The 19,805-nt window shown below is 48.2% G+C and overlaps 1 protein-coding gene across 2 annotated transcripts; it reads left to right on the top strand.

Moving 5' to 3' along the window:
* Positions 1–446: 446 nt before the first annotated feature.
* Positions 447–19,494, top strand: PPM1D (protein phosphatase, Mg2+/Mn2+ dependent 1D). 2 transcript variants are annotated; one of them, XM_058817780.1, is made up of 6 exons: positions 448–949; positions 5,004–5,232; positions 7,794–7,918; positions 13,844–14,034; positions 15,096–15,335; positions 18,390–19,494. In XM_058817780.1, exons 1-6 carry the CDS (start codon positions 511–513, stop codon positions 18,915–18,917), a joined length of 1,752 nt encoding a protein of 583 aa, XP_058673763.1. In that variant the 5' UTR covers positions 448–510; the 3' UTR covers positions 18,918–19,494. The 2 variants fall into 2 exon arrangements, with proteins under 2 accessions (XP_058673764.1, XP_058673763.1); XM_058817781.1 differs by lacking the exon at positions 15,096–15,335 and having other exon boundaries at positions 447–949.
* Positions 19,495–19,805: the final 311 nt, after the last annotated feature.

Raw genomic sequence — 19,805 nt, 5'->3', positions numbered from 1 at the left:
AGCACCGGAGGGACCGGCCCGAACTTGTGTCGGGCGGGAGATCAGGGAAAGGCTCTTCCCCCGCAGCGCTGGCACTGCCCGGGCTCCCCAGGGAACGGGCACGGCCCCGAGGCTGCCGGAGCTCCCGGAGCGTTCGCACAGCGCTGCCAGGGCTGCCCGGTGAGGGTTATTGTGGTGTCAGCAGCAGGACCGGAGGCTCCCGGTGGGTCCCGTCCCGTCCCGCCCGGGCTCGGTCGCGGTTTTGCGATCTCCGCCGCCCTGCGCTCCCACCCGCCGGCCGCAGGGGGCGCCGCGGAGCCCGGGCCGCGCCCGCCGCCCCTTCCGCCGCGGCGGGGCCGGCAGGGGGCGCTGGGCGGGCCGGGCCCGTTCCCGTTCCGGCGGGCGCAGCGAGCGGCAGCGGGAGCGGCCCGGGCCGCCGCGGACATGCCCGAGCGCCGCCGTCTCCGGCAATAGTCGTCGGCGGGCGGGCAGCGGCGGGAGCGCCGCGCGGAGCCGCCCCCCCTTCTCCCCATGGAGGGGCCGTACGCGCTCGGGGTGAGCGTGTTCTCCGACCAGGGCGGCAGGAAATACATGGAGGACGTGACCCACATCGTGGTGGAGCCCGAGCCGCCGCCGGCCGGGGCGCACAAAGGCGGAGCGGCGCCCGCAGGCCCCGGCGCCGCCGAGCCCCCGGCCGAGAGCGGGCGGCGGCGGGGAGGGACCCCGCGGGCGGCCGAGGACGGAGCGCAGCCCCCCGGCACCGGCCCCGGGCGGCGGCCGCGCCGCTCCGTCGCCTTCTTCGCCGTGTGCGACGGGCACGGCGGGCGGGAGGCGGCCCAGTTCGCCCGGGAGAACCTGTGGGGCTTCATCAAGAAGCAGAAGGGATTCTGCTCGGCCGAGCCCGCCGAGGTGTGCGCGGCCCTGCGCAAGGGCTTCATCGCCTGCCACCGCGCCATGTGGAAAAAGCTGCGTAAGTGCCCGCGGAGCCTCCGCTGCCCCCGCCGCCTTTCCTCCCCCTTTCCCGCACTATTTGAGCGCCTCCCTCCCTAAATCCCTGCTGCCGTCCCCGCGCCGGGAATCGCGGCGGAGGCGGGAGGGCAGCCCGGCCGATAATTCGGGAGAACGAGGAGCACTGGAGGGCACGCTGGGAGAGCAGAGATGTAAACACGGGGCGAGCATACGCTGCTGTGTTACGTAGCTGGGGATGGGGCGATGCTAGGGCTGCAGTTTGTTTTCGGGGTGTTAGGCGTTAATTTCCAACTTCGATTCATTAGGAAGGTCTTAATCTTGTTGCCTTGGGTAATCGCACTGAACTCCCCCCTTGTATTTCCCTTGCGTCATGAAAAGGGGAAAAAAAAGTAATTTTAACAAACTGAAATGGGCTGGGAACGGTGGTTTTTTCCATAACAGTGCTTCTGACTGTTTTTCTGAGTCCTGATGGAAGGATTGAAATTGTCTGGTTTATAACTCGTTCATGTGTGAGCATGGGGGAATACTCAATGTCCCTGAAAAATAGAAAACGCACTTAGTATCCTCAGGATGGTTTTGATAGATATAGCTATATATATCTATATATATATAGCTATATATATATATCGTTATTTTGTATTTATGTATGTATTAGTTGATTAGGTGCAGTAGCATGGACGCCGTAAATAAGTCCGCGTTAAGGACAGGAGCATGCCCAGACAAGTGACAGTCACCATTCCTGTACTCATCCCTCTCCCCGAGGTCTTCTGAGGCCACAGTTGAAGTTTCTGAAAGGTTTTTTTTTTTCTTCCTGAGGTGAAGGTTCTGACTTAGAGCGTTGTTTATATAGAATGTGTAGAATGTGAGTGTATTATTTGTGCATTTAGGCATGCAAAAGCCTCAGAGAAAAAGCAAGAGCAGGGTTCAGTGTGTGAAGGGAGGTGTGGAACACGGTAGAACTGGATCCAGAATAGTGACAGTGACAGCTGGGCTTGGGAGGGAAACCTGAAAAGCAAGAATTGCACTCAGTGCACCTTGAGCTTTCAGTGGGTGATTCAGGAGGGGTGTGGGGTAATTATAGTTTCAAAACAGTTTCATTTTCCTTTTTCTTGAATAGCAAAATAGAGAAGTTGTGCAAATGTCAGATACTTGAGGAGATATTGGGGGAAGGAACAGTAAGTTTGAGGGTACAGAGGGAAGGGTGTGAGTTTTAGAAGCACCAGAACTTGACCACATCCTTGGCAATGGGGTGTGCAGCCTCCTGGGCTGCAGGGCTGGGTGATAAGGAGCAAAATGTGTGAACAGGGGACGTGGCACGGGGTGGGGGCAGATAAGGAGCTCAGTTTTCTGGCTGTCGAGTCCCTGGTGTGTAATTTGTCACCGGAACTCTGTGTGAGCACCGAGGCAGGAGGAGGAGAGTGCAGGGAGCTCTGTTCAGTGATGGTGTTTAGCAAACAGCACCGGGGTTGTGGAAGCAATTGGAATTGTTGTGAGAAACAGCCCAGCCGTGGCTGGGAGCCTTTGGTGGCACTCCAAGGTGGGCTGTTTGGTAAACTCCAGAGCGTGTTTGCTCCTCCTGGTTCCTGCTGCACGTGCTGAGCAGCCCGAGCTCTGTGGGACAGGCCCATCATTATCTCTGCTTTATTACTTCATCCTGTTCTGGAGGCCCAGTGGGAATTCTACTGACAGGCAATCATTTTCCACATTACCACGTGTAAAGCAGCTTTTATCTGTGCGTTGGTGACACTGTGGGCACTAAATGGAGACTGGCTGTGTTGGTGCCTTGAGGTGTGTGGGAGAATGGTTTGGGATTTTGGGGTGGAGGATGGAGCTCTCAGTGGGCTGTTGGAAGGAAACTTGGACTCAACTGCTTTCTTGGTTGTTGGAGGTTCTGTGGGTGTCCCCTGATAGACACAAACCACACTGATCATGACAGTACCAGAAAAATGCCCATTTGTCACTATGCCCATTTGTCATTTTTGGCATTAATTCTGTAGTAATAAAATTCTCTGAATGCCAAAGGTCTTCTGGAGTGAGAGTTCATTTTGGAAGGTACTGAATGGGTTGAGTTTATGAGGTCAAAGTTACAAAGCTGAGTGTGAAGGGCAGTAGTTTTCAAGCACGGGGAGGGGTATGTTTTAGAAAGATGTGCTGTTGGTGCTCCTGATCCCTGGAGGAGCTGGGTCCGTGGATTTGATTTTAATGCTTGAGATCAGAAGAAAACCCAGCAGTTCTGGCACTTTGGTGGCTCCTGGTGAGACACAATCTCTGGAGAGAACTGGGAGCAAGGCATGAAGTGCAGTCTCTGGATGACAGGCAGATAATTCCTGATTTTATTGAGCCTAAAATCTGAGGCTGCTGCATCATTCCTTCTCCCACAAGTGGGTGATTTCCTTCTCTCTGCTCCCCATCCCCATAAAGACTGATTTGACTCTCTAATACATTTTATTGCTGTTAAGGGGTTGTTACACTGACAGAAACTCATTAGTTGCAGCTTGTTTTCTGTTAAGTGCATGGTTGAAGTCCTCATTACCACTTGGCTCCTTCCCTTGTTTGCTTTCCTTTTGGAATGTGTTAGATTTAATATCCTCAGTTAAAACTGCCAGACAAAGTACTTCCAATAAGCTGATTGAATGTTTGTGTTCTTGAAATAAAGCTGCTCCTAGGGAGAAAGTGCATTTTAGTATTTTGAGTACAAAGCTGGAACTGTTGGAACTTAAATGATTAAATTGTGCTGGATGTCTTGGTAGCTTGAAATGCAACTTTTACCTTCATACTGCCTGTGAATTCTACATCTCCAAATTCTCCTTTTCCATCAGCTCTCCTCCATGTCTTCTTCCCTCAGGCACCTGAGCATCAATCAGTGCTACTAGAACTTAAGGTCCTCATTTTGTTTTGATTTTGTTTAAAGCTTTAGAAGGTTAAAATATAAGTTTTCACAGAGGGTAAGGTATAACTGCGCTTTCCTTTTCTCTCCTGGTGTGTTTATTTGCCGTGTGTTTGTTGTGCCACAGGCAGAAACTGAGGATGCAGTGCTTTGGCAGCCTGAGCTGGGTATTTCCTGCAAACAGCTTGTGTCACAGTGGAGTTTTTGTGTGGTGCTGTGTGAGCCTGACTTGTGAAGAGCAGGAGATAGAATGTGACAGGGAGATGAGGCTCCCTTTGGAGCTTGTCTGAGTGGGTGCAGCCAAGGAGAAACATGAGGCTGCTGCTGGCACTGGGAACCAACTGATAACCGGGAGCTGAGCCTGCCTTTGTGGGTGCTGGGCTGGGAGGAGGGTGGCCTGGCTGGGTTTGTGGCTCCATGGGGTGTCGTCTCTGTCAGTTTGTGCACTTTGGGGGAAAAATCAAGTTGTGTGCGTACACACAAAAATAGAGAAGGAGTAAAAGAAAAACTGAGATGCAATTGGAGAGTGTAGTGTAACAGCAAGTTCATAGAAGTGCTTTGAGGGCAGAGCAGTTGAGGAAGGAGATTTCCCTCACCAGGTGTAGCTGTGTTATTGCTCTGAATTCCAGGGATATCTCCTGTAGAATTTAAGGGGAGCACGCTGAGATAGTCTGAATTATGCAGCTCTCCAAAGGGCAGCGTGAGTAAAACATTTGAGATGTCATTCAGCACAAAATTTTGCTGTTCAGCCTATGAAAGTAAAGTAGTTTTTCTTCCTTCCAAGGGAATCAGGAATGTCCACAAATCCTGATTGCCAATCAAATACCCAGACAAAGTAACTGAATTTAGGACATTACTACTTCAGAAAGGGAAGTGAAGAGTGAATCTCAATGAGACACTGGATTGATCCTGTTCAGCCCCAAGGAGCACAACATCTTCCCCATGTTCTTCTAGTGATGCTTGGCATATCAAACCAGAGGGGACAGTTTTTAGAACCCTGTTGTGGTGCTTTGATCCTGAGGCTGGGGAAGGATGTTAAATGAGTGGGGGGACACTGCTGGGCCTGCCTGTTGTTATAACACCCCACAAACCCCTGAGACCCCATTCCCAGTTCCCCAGAGCTAACCCTGTGCTTTCTGTCTGTTTTTTGCCTGGTTTCTCCCTGCAGCAGAGTGGCCCAAGACCATGACAGGGCTGCCCAGCACGTCGGGCACCACGGCCAGCGTGGTGATCATCCGCGGCTCCAAGATGTACGTGGCACACGTGGGGGACTCAGGGGTGGTGCTGGGGGTGCAGGACGACCCCAAGGATGACTTTGTGAGAGCTGTGGAGGTGACACAGGACCACAAGCCAGAGCTTCCCAAGGAGAGGGAGAGGATTGAAGGCCTTGGGGGCAGGTAGGTGGCACTCTCTTATTTTCTGGGAAAATCCCCTTGCCCGGGATTCTTCTCCTGGGAAGCTGAGAAAGCCTCAGAGAAAAAGGAAAACAATATTATCTCATTACTTCTCCTGTGTTTTGCTGCTTTGGAATGTGGTTTGGACATTGTTTACCAACAGGTGATTGTTCATTGATTTAATGTGAATTGTTTTTACTTATTGGCCAGTCATGGCCCAGCTGTGTCGAGGCTCTGAAGAGAGTCACAAGTTTTTAGTTATTGTCTTTCAGCCTTGTCTGTATCCTTTCTCTATTCTTTAGTATAGCATTATTTTATATAATATCATAAAGTAATAAATTAGTCTTATAATAAAGTAATTAATAAATTAAATAATATAATTAATAAATTAGTCTTACCATAAAATAATAAATTAGAATATGGAATCAGATTTATTCCTTCCTGCCACAGGGGACCCCAGAAAATGCCACAGGTAGGTTTGTCTGCTCTCACTGAGCTAAGCCTGAGCTTGTTGTGGGAGGGCACACAAGGAGCTGAATCTCAGCTATTTCTCTTTTGTCCTCTTAATTTTTCTTACAGCTTACTGGGGAATAAATTACAGGGATCCATTGTTACATGGTTGTGTTTTTTGCTAGTGGTTTATGGTGTATCCAGAACTTTAATTTCCTGGTGGATCACACAGCTGAGGTGTGCTTACAGTTCTAAATGTTCACCAACAACTTTGCAAACAGATATGTTAATTCTTGGCCTATTTCCCTTTAAATTCTGAGGAACCTTCAGGTTGTGCAAATTGCCTTTTCTTGTAGGTGAAATGATAGGAGGTCTAGAATATCCAGTTTGTCCCAGCACTCTGATTTTTCAGGCATGCTGCATTGTCCCTGAGATGACAATGGCAGCTCTTGAATGGACTCCTCAAAGCCTCTGCTTAGGGAACCTGAGAAAAATCCTGGATTTGAAACAAAATCCCCCCTTTGCTGTTCTGACAGCACAGTTTAGCAGCTGTCCTTGCAGGAGCCATTCCTCCCCTGGCAGAGCTGGGCTGGGTGTGCTCCCTGGCAGTCAGGGGGAGCAGGCAGGGCTCTCTCAGGTGGCACAAATGTCTGGGGACAGCCCCAGGGCTGGGCTCTGGGAGCTCTGTGTCCTCCTGGTGCTCACCAGATGGGATGGGCATGGTCTGCTCCTCCAGCAGGGATCACTGGAGGTTTTCCTGCTGACATCATTCCTGTGGGAGCCCTGTCAGCCATTAACCTGCTGATATTTGTGGCTCTGCCAGGTGGGAGTTAATCAGGGGCACTTTTGCTGTAGGTTTCTCAGAGGTTGGAAGTCTGAAGGTGCAGAAAACCATTCCCCGAACCTTAGTATTGACAGGAATGGTTAATTTTTAATTTTTCAAAAATTTTTGCTGGTGCTCCTCCTGTTTTTCCCAGGCTGGCTGTGAGGCATGTGGTGGGAGCGAGGTGGAAGTGCAGCTGTGCTTGGGAATGCCTTGTCTTTCATCAGAGCAAACTGGGAACACTTAATGAGAGAGCATGAGGGAGTCTTCCATTAAAATGCCATTTCCCAGTAACAGTCTGAGTGTGGGATGAGGTTTTTTTTCCAATAGTGAGCTCTGTGTGGTCATCAGCTGTACGAGTGGATGAGATCAGGTTTTAGGATGTGGTGTTTGTGACCGTGCCGTGCTCTGGATGGAGCAGAACATGCCCTTGTTGTTAAGGCCTTTGAAGTGTCAGGAAGTGCATCTTGAATGGCTTCAGCATGAGCAATCCTGAGGCTGTTCCAGAGCTGCTCAGTTTCTAATTACCAATGGCTGTTCCTTGGATGAAAGGAACTTTCAAGTATCCAGCTCCTAACTTGGTTGGGACTGAGCTTTGCTGGTTCCTGGCTTCATTAGCTCTTATTCCTTGATGGTTCATATTTGTTCTTCTCCCTTCCCTGCCTGACACAGCTGCCCCAGTTATTTGCTCTGCAGCTCCTGCAGTGCCACCTGGGAGAGCCAAAGCCATGCTCAGAGCTCAGAGCAGGTGTTCACATGCAAATGCAGAGCTGTTCTCCCATCTCCTGCTTCCTGCACACACCGGCCCAGGACAATTCCTCTTTTGTGTCTGCCTCCTGTTGGTGTTCCTTCCATCAAGCAAATCCTTCCAGGAGGCTGCTCTTTCTTTGCTGTTGTTTCAAGGGTGCCATGCTGCTCTGTGCAGCCAAACTTTGGGAGATGGAGAAGAGTGAAGGAGGAATTGACGCCTGAGTGAGCTGGTGTTGATGGTCCTCATCTGAGGGAGGCAAATTCAGTTCTGCTCTGACTCTGACAGATTAAAAAGACGCTCTTGCATATTTTGTAACCAGCCAGAATTTCTTCCAGGTCTTCATTACCTTGGTTTTTATTTTCTTCTGCCTTTCATCTCTCACTTTTCCCCTTGGATATGGAACAATATCAAAGAAAGTGCTGTCATGTGTTTTGAAATAGGAACTTGCCATCATTATTACCTCCACATTTGCACATTTACCTGCTTTTCCTCATTGACACCACTGCTGTTGCTAACCCCTGTCCCTGTGTGTGCTTTCAGTGTGATCAACAAGTCTGGTGTGAACCGTGTGGTGTGGAAGAGGCCCCGGCTGAGCCACAACGGCCCCGTGCGCCGCAGCACCGTCATCGACCAGATCCCCTTCCTGGCCGTGGCCAGAGCCCTGGGTGAGTCCCTGAGCTCTGCTCAGCCCTGCCTTTGCCCAGCACACAATGCACAGGGCTCTCCTCACCTGCCTTCTCACAGTCTGGCCCTTGAAAGTGTGTTTTTAATGCAATTATACTGTGTTTTTTGAATAATGTTGTGATTGCGGAGAGATTAAAAAGAGATTAAAATTGGAAAGAACGTGACTTCTAACTTTCAGGGTTTTCAGTGTCAGCCCTACAAGGATGGGATTTAATTTTACCACCAGCTTGTCAAAAATTACAGCCACATTATCTCAGTGAGAAGGAGACAAATGTGCTCTCCCTCCTGGAGACACACAGGGCTTGCACGTTTCCATTTGCACCAGAAATGAAGTTTTGCTGGATGGTGTATGAATTGCTTCAGTGTTTCTTTTGTGGAGAATATTTTTTTGTTAAGACTTGGCACAGAATGAAATGAAAGTTAAATCTATTTAATTTTAACTTGCCTTTATGGGAGCACTAGAAATGAGAGGAGCTGTCTTTGAGGAGCACCTCATTCCAAGGACAGAAAGGGATCTTGCAGGACTAGAAATTGTCCTGCAATATCCTGTGATGATTTTTTTTTGGAAGTACTTCTTCACTGAATTATTTGGTATCTCTTACCCATGAGTGTTAGTGTTTCTGGTCATTTTTCTCCTTAAATTCCACTGCAGAATGCCAGTCTTTGGCTGTTCATGTTCTCTCCTCTGTGCAGTGAGGAGTTTTCTGTGCAGGTACACCCAGCATAGTTTGTTTGATGGGATTGTGGTTTCCCTGTGGGAGCTGTGCTGGAATTCCTGGCTGGCAGTGCCCATGGGGACAGGCTGTTCTGGGAGCCTCATTCCACAGCCTGCCTGTGTCTGATTTCACAGGCAGGAATAGCTGTGCCACAGGGGTTTGTCCAGAGTTAAGGAGAATTTTTGCAGTGACAATGAACATGGAAGAGTCAGCTGTGTGTCAAGCAAGGAGTCACAGGTGCCTGAAAACTGAAAATTTTAATTTTAAGGACTTTTTCTCAGTATTTGAAAGTCCTTATGTGTCATATTTCAGGTAGGATAGAATTTATTTTGTGGTCAGGAGAACTGACTTAAGAATTTGAGTGAATCCTTTGGAGCTAATAGATGAGTAGCAAAAAACCTTCATCCCCTGAGCAGCACACTCCTGCAGGACAGGGAGGTGTTCCTCCTGGACTGCAAAATGTGAACACTTAATTTGGATTCATCTTTTCTTCCTGGGGTTGTTGCCTGTCCAAAGAGCTGGCTGGCCTTTGGTCTGATTGCTCCCAGCAGCTGAACAGAAGGGTTTGGCTGGGGTTTGTGTGCAGATGGGAATTCAGGGAACCATGCATTTGGTAGCCCCCAGTGCATTCTTGGCCAGCAAGTGCATGAAGAGAGGAATAATGAGAGTTTTCAGGTCCAAAAATGGGAGCACCTATCTCTTATCAGTTCTGGGATTTGAAAGCTCAAACCCCACGCTGGGACAGCCTCCCCTCCTGCCTGATCCCAACCTGGGTAAAAAATTTTAGCAGGACAATGAGAGAAACTTAGAGTTGGGAATTTATATTTAGAATCTGGGAGATTATCTGATTAAACCCCCTAAAATTTAGATCATAAATGGTGTTTTAAGTGTCTCTCTCTGACCACACTTTAAAATATTTTGATGCAATGTCATCCCCCAGTCTTTAGGTCTAGTGCACTGTTAAGGAGTTGAGGAAAGGTTTTGGAAATAAAATAGGAATACAGGAGTAAAGCACTGTGGAAGAGCTGCATGCACTCAGGCAGCAGAAATTCCTGGTGCAGAAGAAATCCTTGTGGCCAGATGAATTCTGCTGACATACCCTTCCCCATTCTGATTGTCAGAAGTGCCCTTCTGCCCTAAAATAATAATTTCTGGTATGCACAGTGGCTGTGTTTAAGTATTTAAATAATGCTTGATTTATTTATAGCCCCAGAACAAGTCAGGACTATTTGGGCTTTGTGCTGTCCCTGTAGAGCATCTGTGAGATGTTTAATGCACCCAGCAGCTTTCTGTGTCTCCTAACAAGCCATTTTAATCTGTGGTTCTGTGTTTTCACAGCTACTTCTGCTGACCTTTTCTGGGCAATGAGAACATATTTTCTTTTTTTTTTTTAAATACTGATTTGCCCTGCAATAGATACTCTTGAATGTGTGCTGAGGGATTGCCTGGTGCTGCTGGAGCTGTTTGGGAGGTGTTTCAGTGAATGAATGATGAAAGCTGAGCCAGGAGCCCGTTGGTTCAAGCACTCCCTCCTGTGGGAACGTGAACTCTGCTCTCCCTGGGTTTTCTGTAGGAGCAAATCAGGCTCAGCCCTGTTTCAGTGGAGCAGCCTCCAGCATGCAGGAATTTGCTGCTGCCCTCTAGGAGCAGCTGTGAACCAGAGCAGGGGATGCACGTGGAGCTGCTGCAGGATCTTTGACAGGGCCAGGGAAGCTGTTCCAGAACATCTGACTGCATGCCAGAGCTGCTTTGTGGAGCTCTCTGAATGCACATTCCATGAAATCCTGGGGAAGAGGCTATGGCTGGCCTCAAATGATCTGAGGAAATTGCTGTGTAAGATTTTAGGTTGTTTACCTGCATTTAACTGTTTTTCGCATTAAATTACCAAACAGAGTGGGCACAGCTGCCACTCAGTTTTTCCTTCCTTCTCCATTGCAGGCTATGAACATGAATCACATGGAATTGTAGATGTTGTATTTACAGCAATTTCCAGCTCCTATTGATAATTGCTTTTCTGTTTTATCTCTATAAAACCAGACAAACTTGGGGTGCATTTGAGATTCCTCTCTTGTCCTCAGGATATCTTGTACAATTTTCTTCAGCCCTGAGACAAAACAAATAAATGTGCAGTGCCAAATGCAGTGTGTGCTTTGCTCTGGGATCTGTGTGTAACACATCCTGTGAGGGCACCTGTGGAGAAAAACTTTGGCTTAAAAAGATCTGGGATTAATCAATCTGAGGTTTTATTTTGGACTGAGTTATGAAAGTATTCCTTCCTCTATTAAAATCAAAAGCCCTTTTTATATGCAAAACGGCATCTCCAGCAATTGAAATGAAACACTTGATTTATGTAATTTCTGGACATGCTTTAGCTCTAAGAAGGCTTTGGGTTTAATCCAATCCAGCCCACTTACGTGAGGGTGTTTTTGTTTGTAGCTGCCATTGTTCCCTGGCAGCACTTGACTTAGGAGTGGCTTTGTTGTAGGATTTTATAAGGTAACAGTAAGAGAGACTGCCTAGTTTGATATATTCTCACAGGCAGCTAAATTAGTTTCCTGCTCCTTTAGTATCTGATTTCAAACATCTATTTCACTTTGTGAGATGCAGTGTAGATCTCTGTATATTATTCTAAGAAACAGGTTTTTCTGGAAGATATGGAAGGAATTGCATTAATAACTTTATTTCCCTTTGGTTTGGAAAAGAAATATGCAAAGGAATACTCCCAGTGTGTAAGTTTTTAAAGAACAAGATTGTCAAGAGTTTTGTAAATGTTTGGGTTTTAATTCAGAACAAAAATAGTCTGGCTCTGAAATGGAATCCTGAGAGCCTGGCACTGCAGCCTCTGGCACATCCCAGAGGGTCACTGCTCTGTCTGCTTGCTTTGGAACACAATTAAAGACTTCAGAGAGCTCTGAAGTGCTCAGGGAAACGTGTTCTGTGCTCTCTGGCTGCTCTGCTCTCCCTTTGCCCTTCCCAGAGTTGTGACAGAGGCTGCCACAGAAAATTCCTCTGCAGGTTGGTACTGCTGGGGTGTAAAACTCTCCAGCTGGGCAGGGATGGGGGGCACAGCTGGGCAGCAGCTCCAAAAAGCTTTGCCTTAGGCTGGGGAGCTCTGCCCTTCAGGGGAAAACACAAAATAAAACTGTAAATGTCCTTCTCCTCATGGGTTGGCCTTGGTGGGCTCAGGGTTGAGGGTCTGTGGGGTCTCTGTGTGCCCCCAGGAGGGTCTGTGGGGTCTCTGTGTGCCCCCAGGAGGGTCTGTGGGGTCTCTGTGTGCCCCCAGGAGGGTCTGTGGGGTCTCTGTGTGCCCCCAGGAGGGTCTGTGGGGTCTCTGTGTGCCCCCAGGAGAGTCTGTGGGGTCTCTGTGTGCCCCCAGGAGTTTGGAATCCTTGGAGCAGCCCCTGGTGATACTCCCAGCTCTCCTGTGAGGATTTTGGAGCAGATCCCTGCAGTCAGCGTGGGGATGGCTTGGCTGTTTCCTCGGGAAGGGAGCAGATGGACAGGATGACACACACGGGCTAAAGAGCCCAAATTAATGAACATCAGGTTATTTTTATCACCCAGCACAGTGTTTTTAATTAAAAACCCGATTCAGCTCATAACGTTTTGTCATTTCTCCTACATGAGCATGAACAAACTGGAGGTGTAAGGATATCGCATATTTTGCTGTTTGTTGTTTTTACCTGCTGCGGCTGACAGGATGTGAGGGGTGCAGGAGCACTTTCCATGGCAATTCACCTGCACTCCTTGCTCAGCTCTCCTGTTCCAGTATTTATTTTGATCTCGCTGCCAGCTGGCTTTGTCGGGAGCCCGAGTGCACCTCAGTAGGAGCGGGCTTGGCTTTTAATTAGCGCTCATTAGCAGCGTGTGCTTGTGGGGCTGCGGAGGGACAATCGGGGCTCTAATGAGGACGGGCTGCGGTGGAGTGGGGTAATTGAGTTGGAGCATTCCCTTTCCTGCTTCTGGAAAAGTCTTTTCAACTGGTTGGTAGCTTAGGGCAAAGCTAATGGAGGCGAGGAGGAAGACAAAAAGCTGATTTATTGTCTTTAAAAGGGTGCTGATGGATGTGGAAGAAGCTCCAGGCTTTGTCCAGCAGAAAGCAAAGGAAGAGCCTGACAAAACCTGACTCTTGAGTTGTGGAGCTTCTGTTTGCTGCTCGGCTCTGACAGTTCAATTAATTTCTGCTTTTAAAGCTGTGTGTTCTGCACACAAAAATGTAACCAGTGCTTGCAAGTAATAATAATGCTACTTTTTGCTGCTTATTGCCACAGGAAGCTGTTTGTGAACATGGAAATAAATTTTTAAAAGAGGTGTTAGAACAAATTATTATTATTCTTGATTTGAAGGCCTAGCCTTAGAAAAGGTTTTTAATTTTTCAAGAGTACTTGATAAATAGAATTGAAATAAATTGCTGCGGCAATGCATTTTTCTGCTGGAGTGGTTTTTACTCGAGGATGGTTTGGAGGGAGCTCTTGAGCCAGGGCATGATTTGCTGCATTGTTCAGCTTTGTTTCTGCTGAGGTGACCCCAGATTCATTCACGCAGTGAGAGGGATTTAAAAATAGCAATGTTCCCGTCCTGGGGAGAGGCAGGAGCTGCTCTGCGCTGCCTCCCTGCAGGGCCCGGGCTGGGCCCTGTTCCTGTGGCTGCTGCCCAGCCCAGCACGGGCTGTTCCTGCCCCTGTGCCCTGCAGGGATGCTGGAGCTGGGGGAGGAAAAGCGATGGCACAGGGAGTTGAACAGGGAAAGGGCTTCAGGCTCCTCCTTTGCTTTTTGCTTTGTGCCTTCCCTGTGGCACCTGCGCACACAAATATTGGCAATTTTGGTGTGGGATCAACAAAATCAGGTTTTATTTCTGTTTAAGGAGAGCTCAATTCAGATAGATTTTAGTTTGGAGAGTGGCTAAGGTTTCACCATTTTCTAGGTATTAATCTGTTTAATTTCTCCTTTTTCCACAAATACTTGTTTTAAGAGAGTGGAACACCTCTGATTACAGCTTGGTTTAGTCTAAAGAGGATTAAAAGGTGGCAGCAGCTGAGCAGTGACTGGGCTGGAATTTCTTTATGTTTCTGCTGGTGACTCAGGGCTGATTTTGATGGATTTCCTGGGAAGGAACATTTTCCTCTGTTTTCCAAGAGTGGGATTCCTCAGGTGCTGTGTAACAATTCCAACCCATTTTGTGCTTTGCCAGGTGATCTCTGGAGCTACGACTTCTACAGTGGGGAGTTTGTGGTGTCCCCTGAGCCCGACACCAGTGTGCACACCATTGACCCCCAGAAGCACAAGTACATCATCCTTGGCAGTGACGGGCTCTGGAACATGATCCCCCCTCAGGATGCCATCTCCATGTGCCAGGATCACGAGGAGAAGAAATATTTCATGGTGAGGGCAGTGGCCAGAAGTCAGGGTGGAAATCTCATCCTTGTTACCTCTAAAAACTGTTCAGCCTGGTGGGGATGAAAAGCACCCGATGGAGTTGTTGGGGTTGGGGCAGATTGATGGTTTTGCCACGACATAAAAGCTGTTACAATGTGGCTGATGGGTGTTAACATAGTTTAAATTATTTGCCTTATGTTTTGGGGAAATTTGACTGGCAGGGTGCTGTCTGTGAGTAATAAAGGAGATAATGAGTTTCTTCTCTAAGGAAGTTACACAAAATGCTGTCTGAACATTAAATTTATTACACATTAAGGTGCATGCTATAATGCAGACTGTTTAGACTGAATTAAATTACTCTCTGATTTATTTTACAAAACAGTTGAGAATTTATATTGGAGCAGAGAGTAAACACTCTGTGAGCCCCATGAGAGACTTTGCAACGCCTGTAGGTTGTGTTCCAACCTCTGACAAGCTACTGCTGTGTTACGAGCTCCTTATGCTGTTTAAAGCTCTGTGTGTATGTGGAATGTGCCACAAACTGACTTAAAGGTGGATTTGAGAAGGAAGATGTGTTTTAATTGGCATTTCTGGGGCTGCTGTGGGCATGGCTTGTAGGAGTGTGTGTGGCCCAAGGTGTCTTGGGGGTAGCTCTGTGTGACATTGTCCCTGTGTGTCCCCAGGGCGAGGCATGGCAGTCCTGTGCCCGGATGCTGGTGGCTCTGTGTGTGTATGTGGTGGCTCTGTGTGATGCTCTGTGTGACACTGTCCCTGTGTGTCCCCAGGGCGAGGCATGGCAGTCCTGTGCCCGGATGCTGGTGGCTCTGTGTGTGTTTGGTGGCTCTGTGTGACACTGTCCCTCTGTCCCCATGTCCCCAGGGCGAGGCCCGGCAGTCCTGTGCCCGGATGCTGGTGGCTCTGTGTGTGTTTGGTGGCTCTGTGTGACACTGTCCCTCTGTCCCCATGTCCCCAGGGCGAGGCCCGGCAGTCCTGTGCCCGGATGCTGGTGGCTCTGTGTGTGTTTGGTGGCTCTGTGTGACACAGTCCCTCTGTCCCCATGTCCCCAGGGCGAGGCCCGGCAGTCCTGTGCCCGGATGCTGGTGGGCCGTGCCCTGGGCCGCTGGAGGCAGCGGATGCTGCGGGCGGACAACACGAGCGCCATCGTCATCTGCATCGCGCCCCTGCGGGAGCGCGGCCGCTGGGACGGCGACGAGGAGCTGGTGCTCAACCTGGCCGAGGGGCCCAGCTACAGCAGCCCCGACTGCAGCAGCCTGCCCCCCTCCCGCTGCTGCACACCCCCCCTCAAGGTAAGGGTGCTCCGGGCCCCCCTCTGCCTCCCCCGGCTGCCTGGGGTGACTGGAACGCTGCCAGAGATGCAGAAACACTCACAGGAACTCCTGAGCTGTCAATTTAAAATGTCAACATTCAATCGCTGTTGAATGTTGCTATTTTAAATTTTTAATTAATTTTTAATTTTAATTTTGAACTGCATACGTCTAGATAATCTATCACTGAGATTGGCTCAGTCAGTTAAAACCTGGTGTTGCCTTTGTGGGTCTCTTCCAGCTCTGGATATTCTGTGAAAGCTACAGTTATATCCTCAATACTTCTACCTGCAAAGGTTTGAGGACTGGGCCAACTTTTAACCATGTTTATTAAAGAACTTTAGCACTCTGCCTTTGGTGTTCCAATGTATGAATTCCAGAATTGCTGCTGGTTGTTTATTGGTGGCTGTTGATCTGTGCTTCCTCCCTAATCTGGAAGAAATTAGTACAGTTACTTTACAAACCTTGAAATGCATTGTTTCTTAAAGTTTCCTGAGGTCCTCCCCAAGATTCAAGGCAGCCTTTTGAGACAGACAGGAAGCAGAGTGGGGCTCAGAGGCATTAAAAAACCATCCAACACACCCCCTTAGAAAACAAGGCTGCGCTGCAGTTTCTCTTCCTGCCTTGCCAGGTGCTTGTGTAGCTTGCCCAGCCCAAGGATTGCAGATTGTGAACCTGTTCCTGACAAGGGTGTGCTTTCATTTGGGTTGGTGTGGTTGTGCTGCTGTTGGGCTTTTATTTTATTTCTTTTAAGGTTAAATTGGTTCCAACACATGTTGCTGTAAAGAACATTTTCTTTCTGTACTAGGAGATCTCATTATCTTCCTTTGGTTGATGTGATGTTCTTTGTTGAAGCAGTGACATCATAACATAAGGTCTTTCTGGAGGCTGCAAGTTTGAGCTGTTAACATAAAGCAGAGCTCTTCAGAGGGTTTTTGTTGTGTTGTTTTGTGGCTTTTCTTCCCCCCCTCTAAGAACTGCAGTGTAGTTATGAGTGGCTGTTTGTTTCAGTAATTACCAGCTGCTCCTGATTTAAGTCACTGTCCTTTGATGTTCTGCAGAATCTTCAGATAATTGTCCTTTGGGCAAAGGAAAAGAAAGCAGAAATTAGAAAGGGAGTTTTAAACATTCCCTTGGGAGAAACTAGCTGCTAATAAAATGGCAAGCTTCAACTTTGTCTCCTCCCCTTTCATCTAGCAGAGCAAAATCCGTGGAAAGGGTTTTAAACCTAGCAAAATCTTGAGGAAAAAAAATTAAATTCTAAGTGCTCCTAAAATTTTCAATCACAGTTTCTGTGAGAGAAGCAGGGGTGGCCTTGATGCCTGACAGCTGCTACCTGCCAAAACAATTAATTCAGAAATAGATGGAAACCAAAGTTTCTTAATTAAACAAAAGTATTTCTTAATTGCTTGTCCTTCTGGCAACAATTACTAATACCAAATTAATTTCAGTGTTCCTGAGGCCAGTGAGGAAGATTGATTGGATTGTTGAGAAATTCAGTTGGTGATTGGTGGTTTGTTTTTCCTGTGTTGTTCCATCACTCTCCTGCACTCCATCCTGAGCCTCTCCTTGGCTCCCCAGAGCTGCTGCAGTCTCAGCTGTTTGCACCAGCAGGAGATGCTGGGGAAAAGAGCCACAACATGAAAGGTCTTGCACAATAAAAACCATAAAATGAAGTTTTATGTGACACAATGTCAGAAATTAAATGGAGCAGTTGAAGGAGCGTTGCCAGAGCTGCTCTCTGTGTGTGATCTGGTTCCTCCTGGGTTCTGCAGCAACTGAGATGGAGAATAACCTTTAAAATTCCATTCATAAGGGTCTTCCCTCTTGTTGCTAAATGTGGTAAAGGAATGGTATCCAAATGGTTTTGTCCACACATGGACAGCCACTGGAAAACCAGTGTGGATGCTGGGAACAATCCTGATTATCTTTTCTTTTGGACTGTGTTTTATTAAACCTGGAGTTGTTCTGGGTTGTGGGTTCAGAAGCATCTGTTTACTCACCTGAGATGTGTCCCTGACTGATTCAGCTGGGTGCATTTCACTCTGCAGCACATGATTTTCTTAAAATAATAACTGCCATTTGCCTTCCACTGGGGGAGTGGAGTGTGGCCTTGAAATTCACTTCTGGAGGACTCACCGAGTAACCAGGGACAATTACAATTAAATCTTTAATAAGGTCAGAATTCCTATCTTCAGGGTGCTGCATAAACACTAATTTCCATAATCCCCCTGTGGATAGTGAGAGCGAGTCTTGTCCCCATTTTCCTGTTGGTAGAACTGAGAATGAGGCAGAACCACAGAGGAGATGAGGGTCAGGGTTTAGGAAGTGCCTGGTTCCTGGCACCTGGGTGCCTGTGCTTCCCAGGGGATGTGCTGTGAGGGATCCATGGGCAATGAAAGTGTCACTTTGCACTGCAATCAGGAATATTTTTGTGTCTGCCACTGCCCCTCTGAGTGGCAGCTGAGCAGGAGTTTGTCCAGCCCTGCTGACCTGGTTGTGCAGTAACTGAGAGTGCTGGACATGACCAAGGTCAGGAGGCTCTTGCTGCCCTTTGGCCACTGACCACACACAAATCAGAGGGCAGTGCCTCTGCCAGGGTCTGGTGGGGAGTCCTGGCTGGGTGTGGAAGTGCTGCTGAGGATCACAGAGGTTTCAGGCTCTGCTTTTCCCTGAGTTCCCAGCAGCTGCCTGCAGATCCCTCGTGTTCTGCAGCTGCGCTTCAGAGCCCCAGCTGGAATTGTTTCCCCCTCTCAGCAGGGAGAGAAGCTGAGCCTGCTGTGGAGCAGGATTTTCCTGCTTTTGATAAGGTTTAGGGGAATTCTGAAAGTGCCACGCACTGTCTGTACTCTCATGGGACAAAGTCAGTCCCTGGCAGTGTCCAAGGCCAGGTGGGATGGGAGCAAGCTGGGATGGTGGGAGGTGTCTGTGCTCATGGCAGAGTTTGGAATAAGTGATCCTGCAGATCCTTCCCAAATAATTTTGTGATTCTATCGTTATATTTATTCTTAAATATTTTGTTTTTGTTTCCCTCAGCTCACAGAAGATGACCCCTGGCCACGGCTGAACTCTGCTGAGCCCATTCCTCCCCTCCTGCACAGCAACACGCTCTCAGAAAAATACCTGGAGCTGCCAAACGAGATTGCCAAAAGCAGTTTACCTTCCTCAGGAGGAACCCCCAAGGATTCAGCCCCGCAGGAGGAGAAGTGCAGCAAAGCCCTGGCGCTGAGGCTCCAGGAATCCTACAGCAATGGTTTGTCGGTCAGCCTCTCCCCTTCCAACTCGGACCAAAAAGGCTTCAAGGTGTCCCCCGGCGGGCACGGCAAGGCGCAGGAGGCGGAGCGGCCGCCCCCGGGCAGCTTTAAGCGGACTCTGGAGGAATCCAACTCGGGCCCGGCGCTGAAGAAGCCGCGGCGGGGCCCGGCGCGGGGCCCGGGGGAGGGCGCGGCGGCCCCGGCCCGCGGGAGCCCCGGCAGGCTGGCCATGCGGCGCAGCCTCCGCGGGCAGAAGAAGCTCAGCAGCTCCCTGTTCCACCCGCCGCGCAAAGCCCTGTGCGTGTGCTGAGCCTCCCCTCCGTGCCCGGTGCGAGCTCTTCCCCTCGATCCGTTTGGTTTTTTTAAAGTAGGAACTTTTTTTGGTATCCGACAGCTTTATCCCGGCCTTGTACTTGCTTGTATTATAACTGTGAATTTTGTAGATGTGTAGGGTAAAAGTCACTGTAAAATGTGTGTAAATTTGTATTCCTTCATATAAATGTAGTCTCTTTTCTTCCTTGTATAATTGTTACTGCGGGGCTAAGCCTTGTTTTAAAAAAAAACCCACAAAAACAAAACAAAAAGTAAAATAATCCTTTTTGTTAATTTACTAAAGTCATCGATTTGTATACGCTTCTTGTGAGGAGAATTTCACAACTTTTTAACTAAAGTAAATTATTAAACAGAATGGAAGATATGTATTTTCGTAGTCTGATACGTTCCACCTAAAGTGTGTCTTTTAGAGAATACACTAGGTCTATATTTTCCTTTTAAATTTTAGATTTCTCTACTCAGAAATGAAATGTATGTGGAAGCAGAGATTTGAGTCTTGCTTTACACACCTCAATGTCGATTTTATGTTAATTAAAATACTATGCAGTATCTTATTTAGTTGTATTTTTTTGTAACAATAATCGTCAAAAATATTTAGCAAAAAAAGTGTGTTTTAAAATCTCCACCTCCCCAGAGCATCCCACAGAGCCATTCCCACCCCTGTTCCAATGATGGCATTTTCTCCAGGCATCACTGCCCTCCTGAGATGTGTTTTCTGCTATTCCAATACCAATGGTGCTGCTAATACCTTTCCACACAAGTTCTTAAATTATTTTATGACTATTTTCATTGACTATGTGGACCATGTGTATGTTCACCTCAATAAAACACATGAAAATTTGATGGGGATGCTTTTTATTTTTTT

The sequence above is a fragment of the Ammospiza caudacuta genome, chromosome 20, assembly GCF_027887145.1.
Source record: "Ammospiza caudacuta isolate bAmmCau1 chromosome 20, bAmmCau1.pri, whole genome shotgun sequence".
In the NCBI taxonomy this organism is placed as follows: domain Eukaryota; kingdom Metazoa; phylum Chordata; class Aves; order Passeriformes; family Passerellidae; genus Ammospiza; species Ammospiza caudacuta.
Note: the sequence above shows the minus strand (reverse complement) of the source record. Positions and strands in the feature narration are given on the sequence as shown.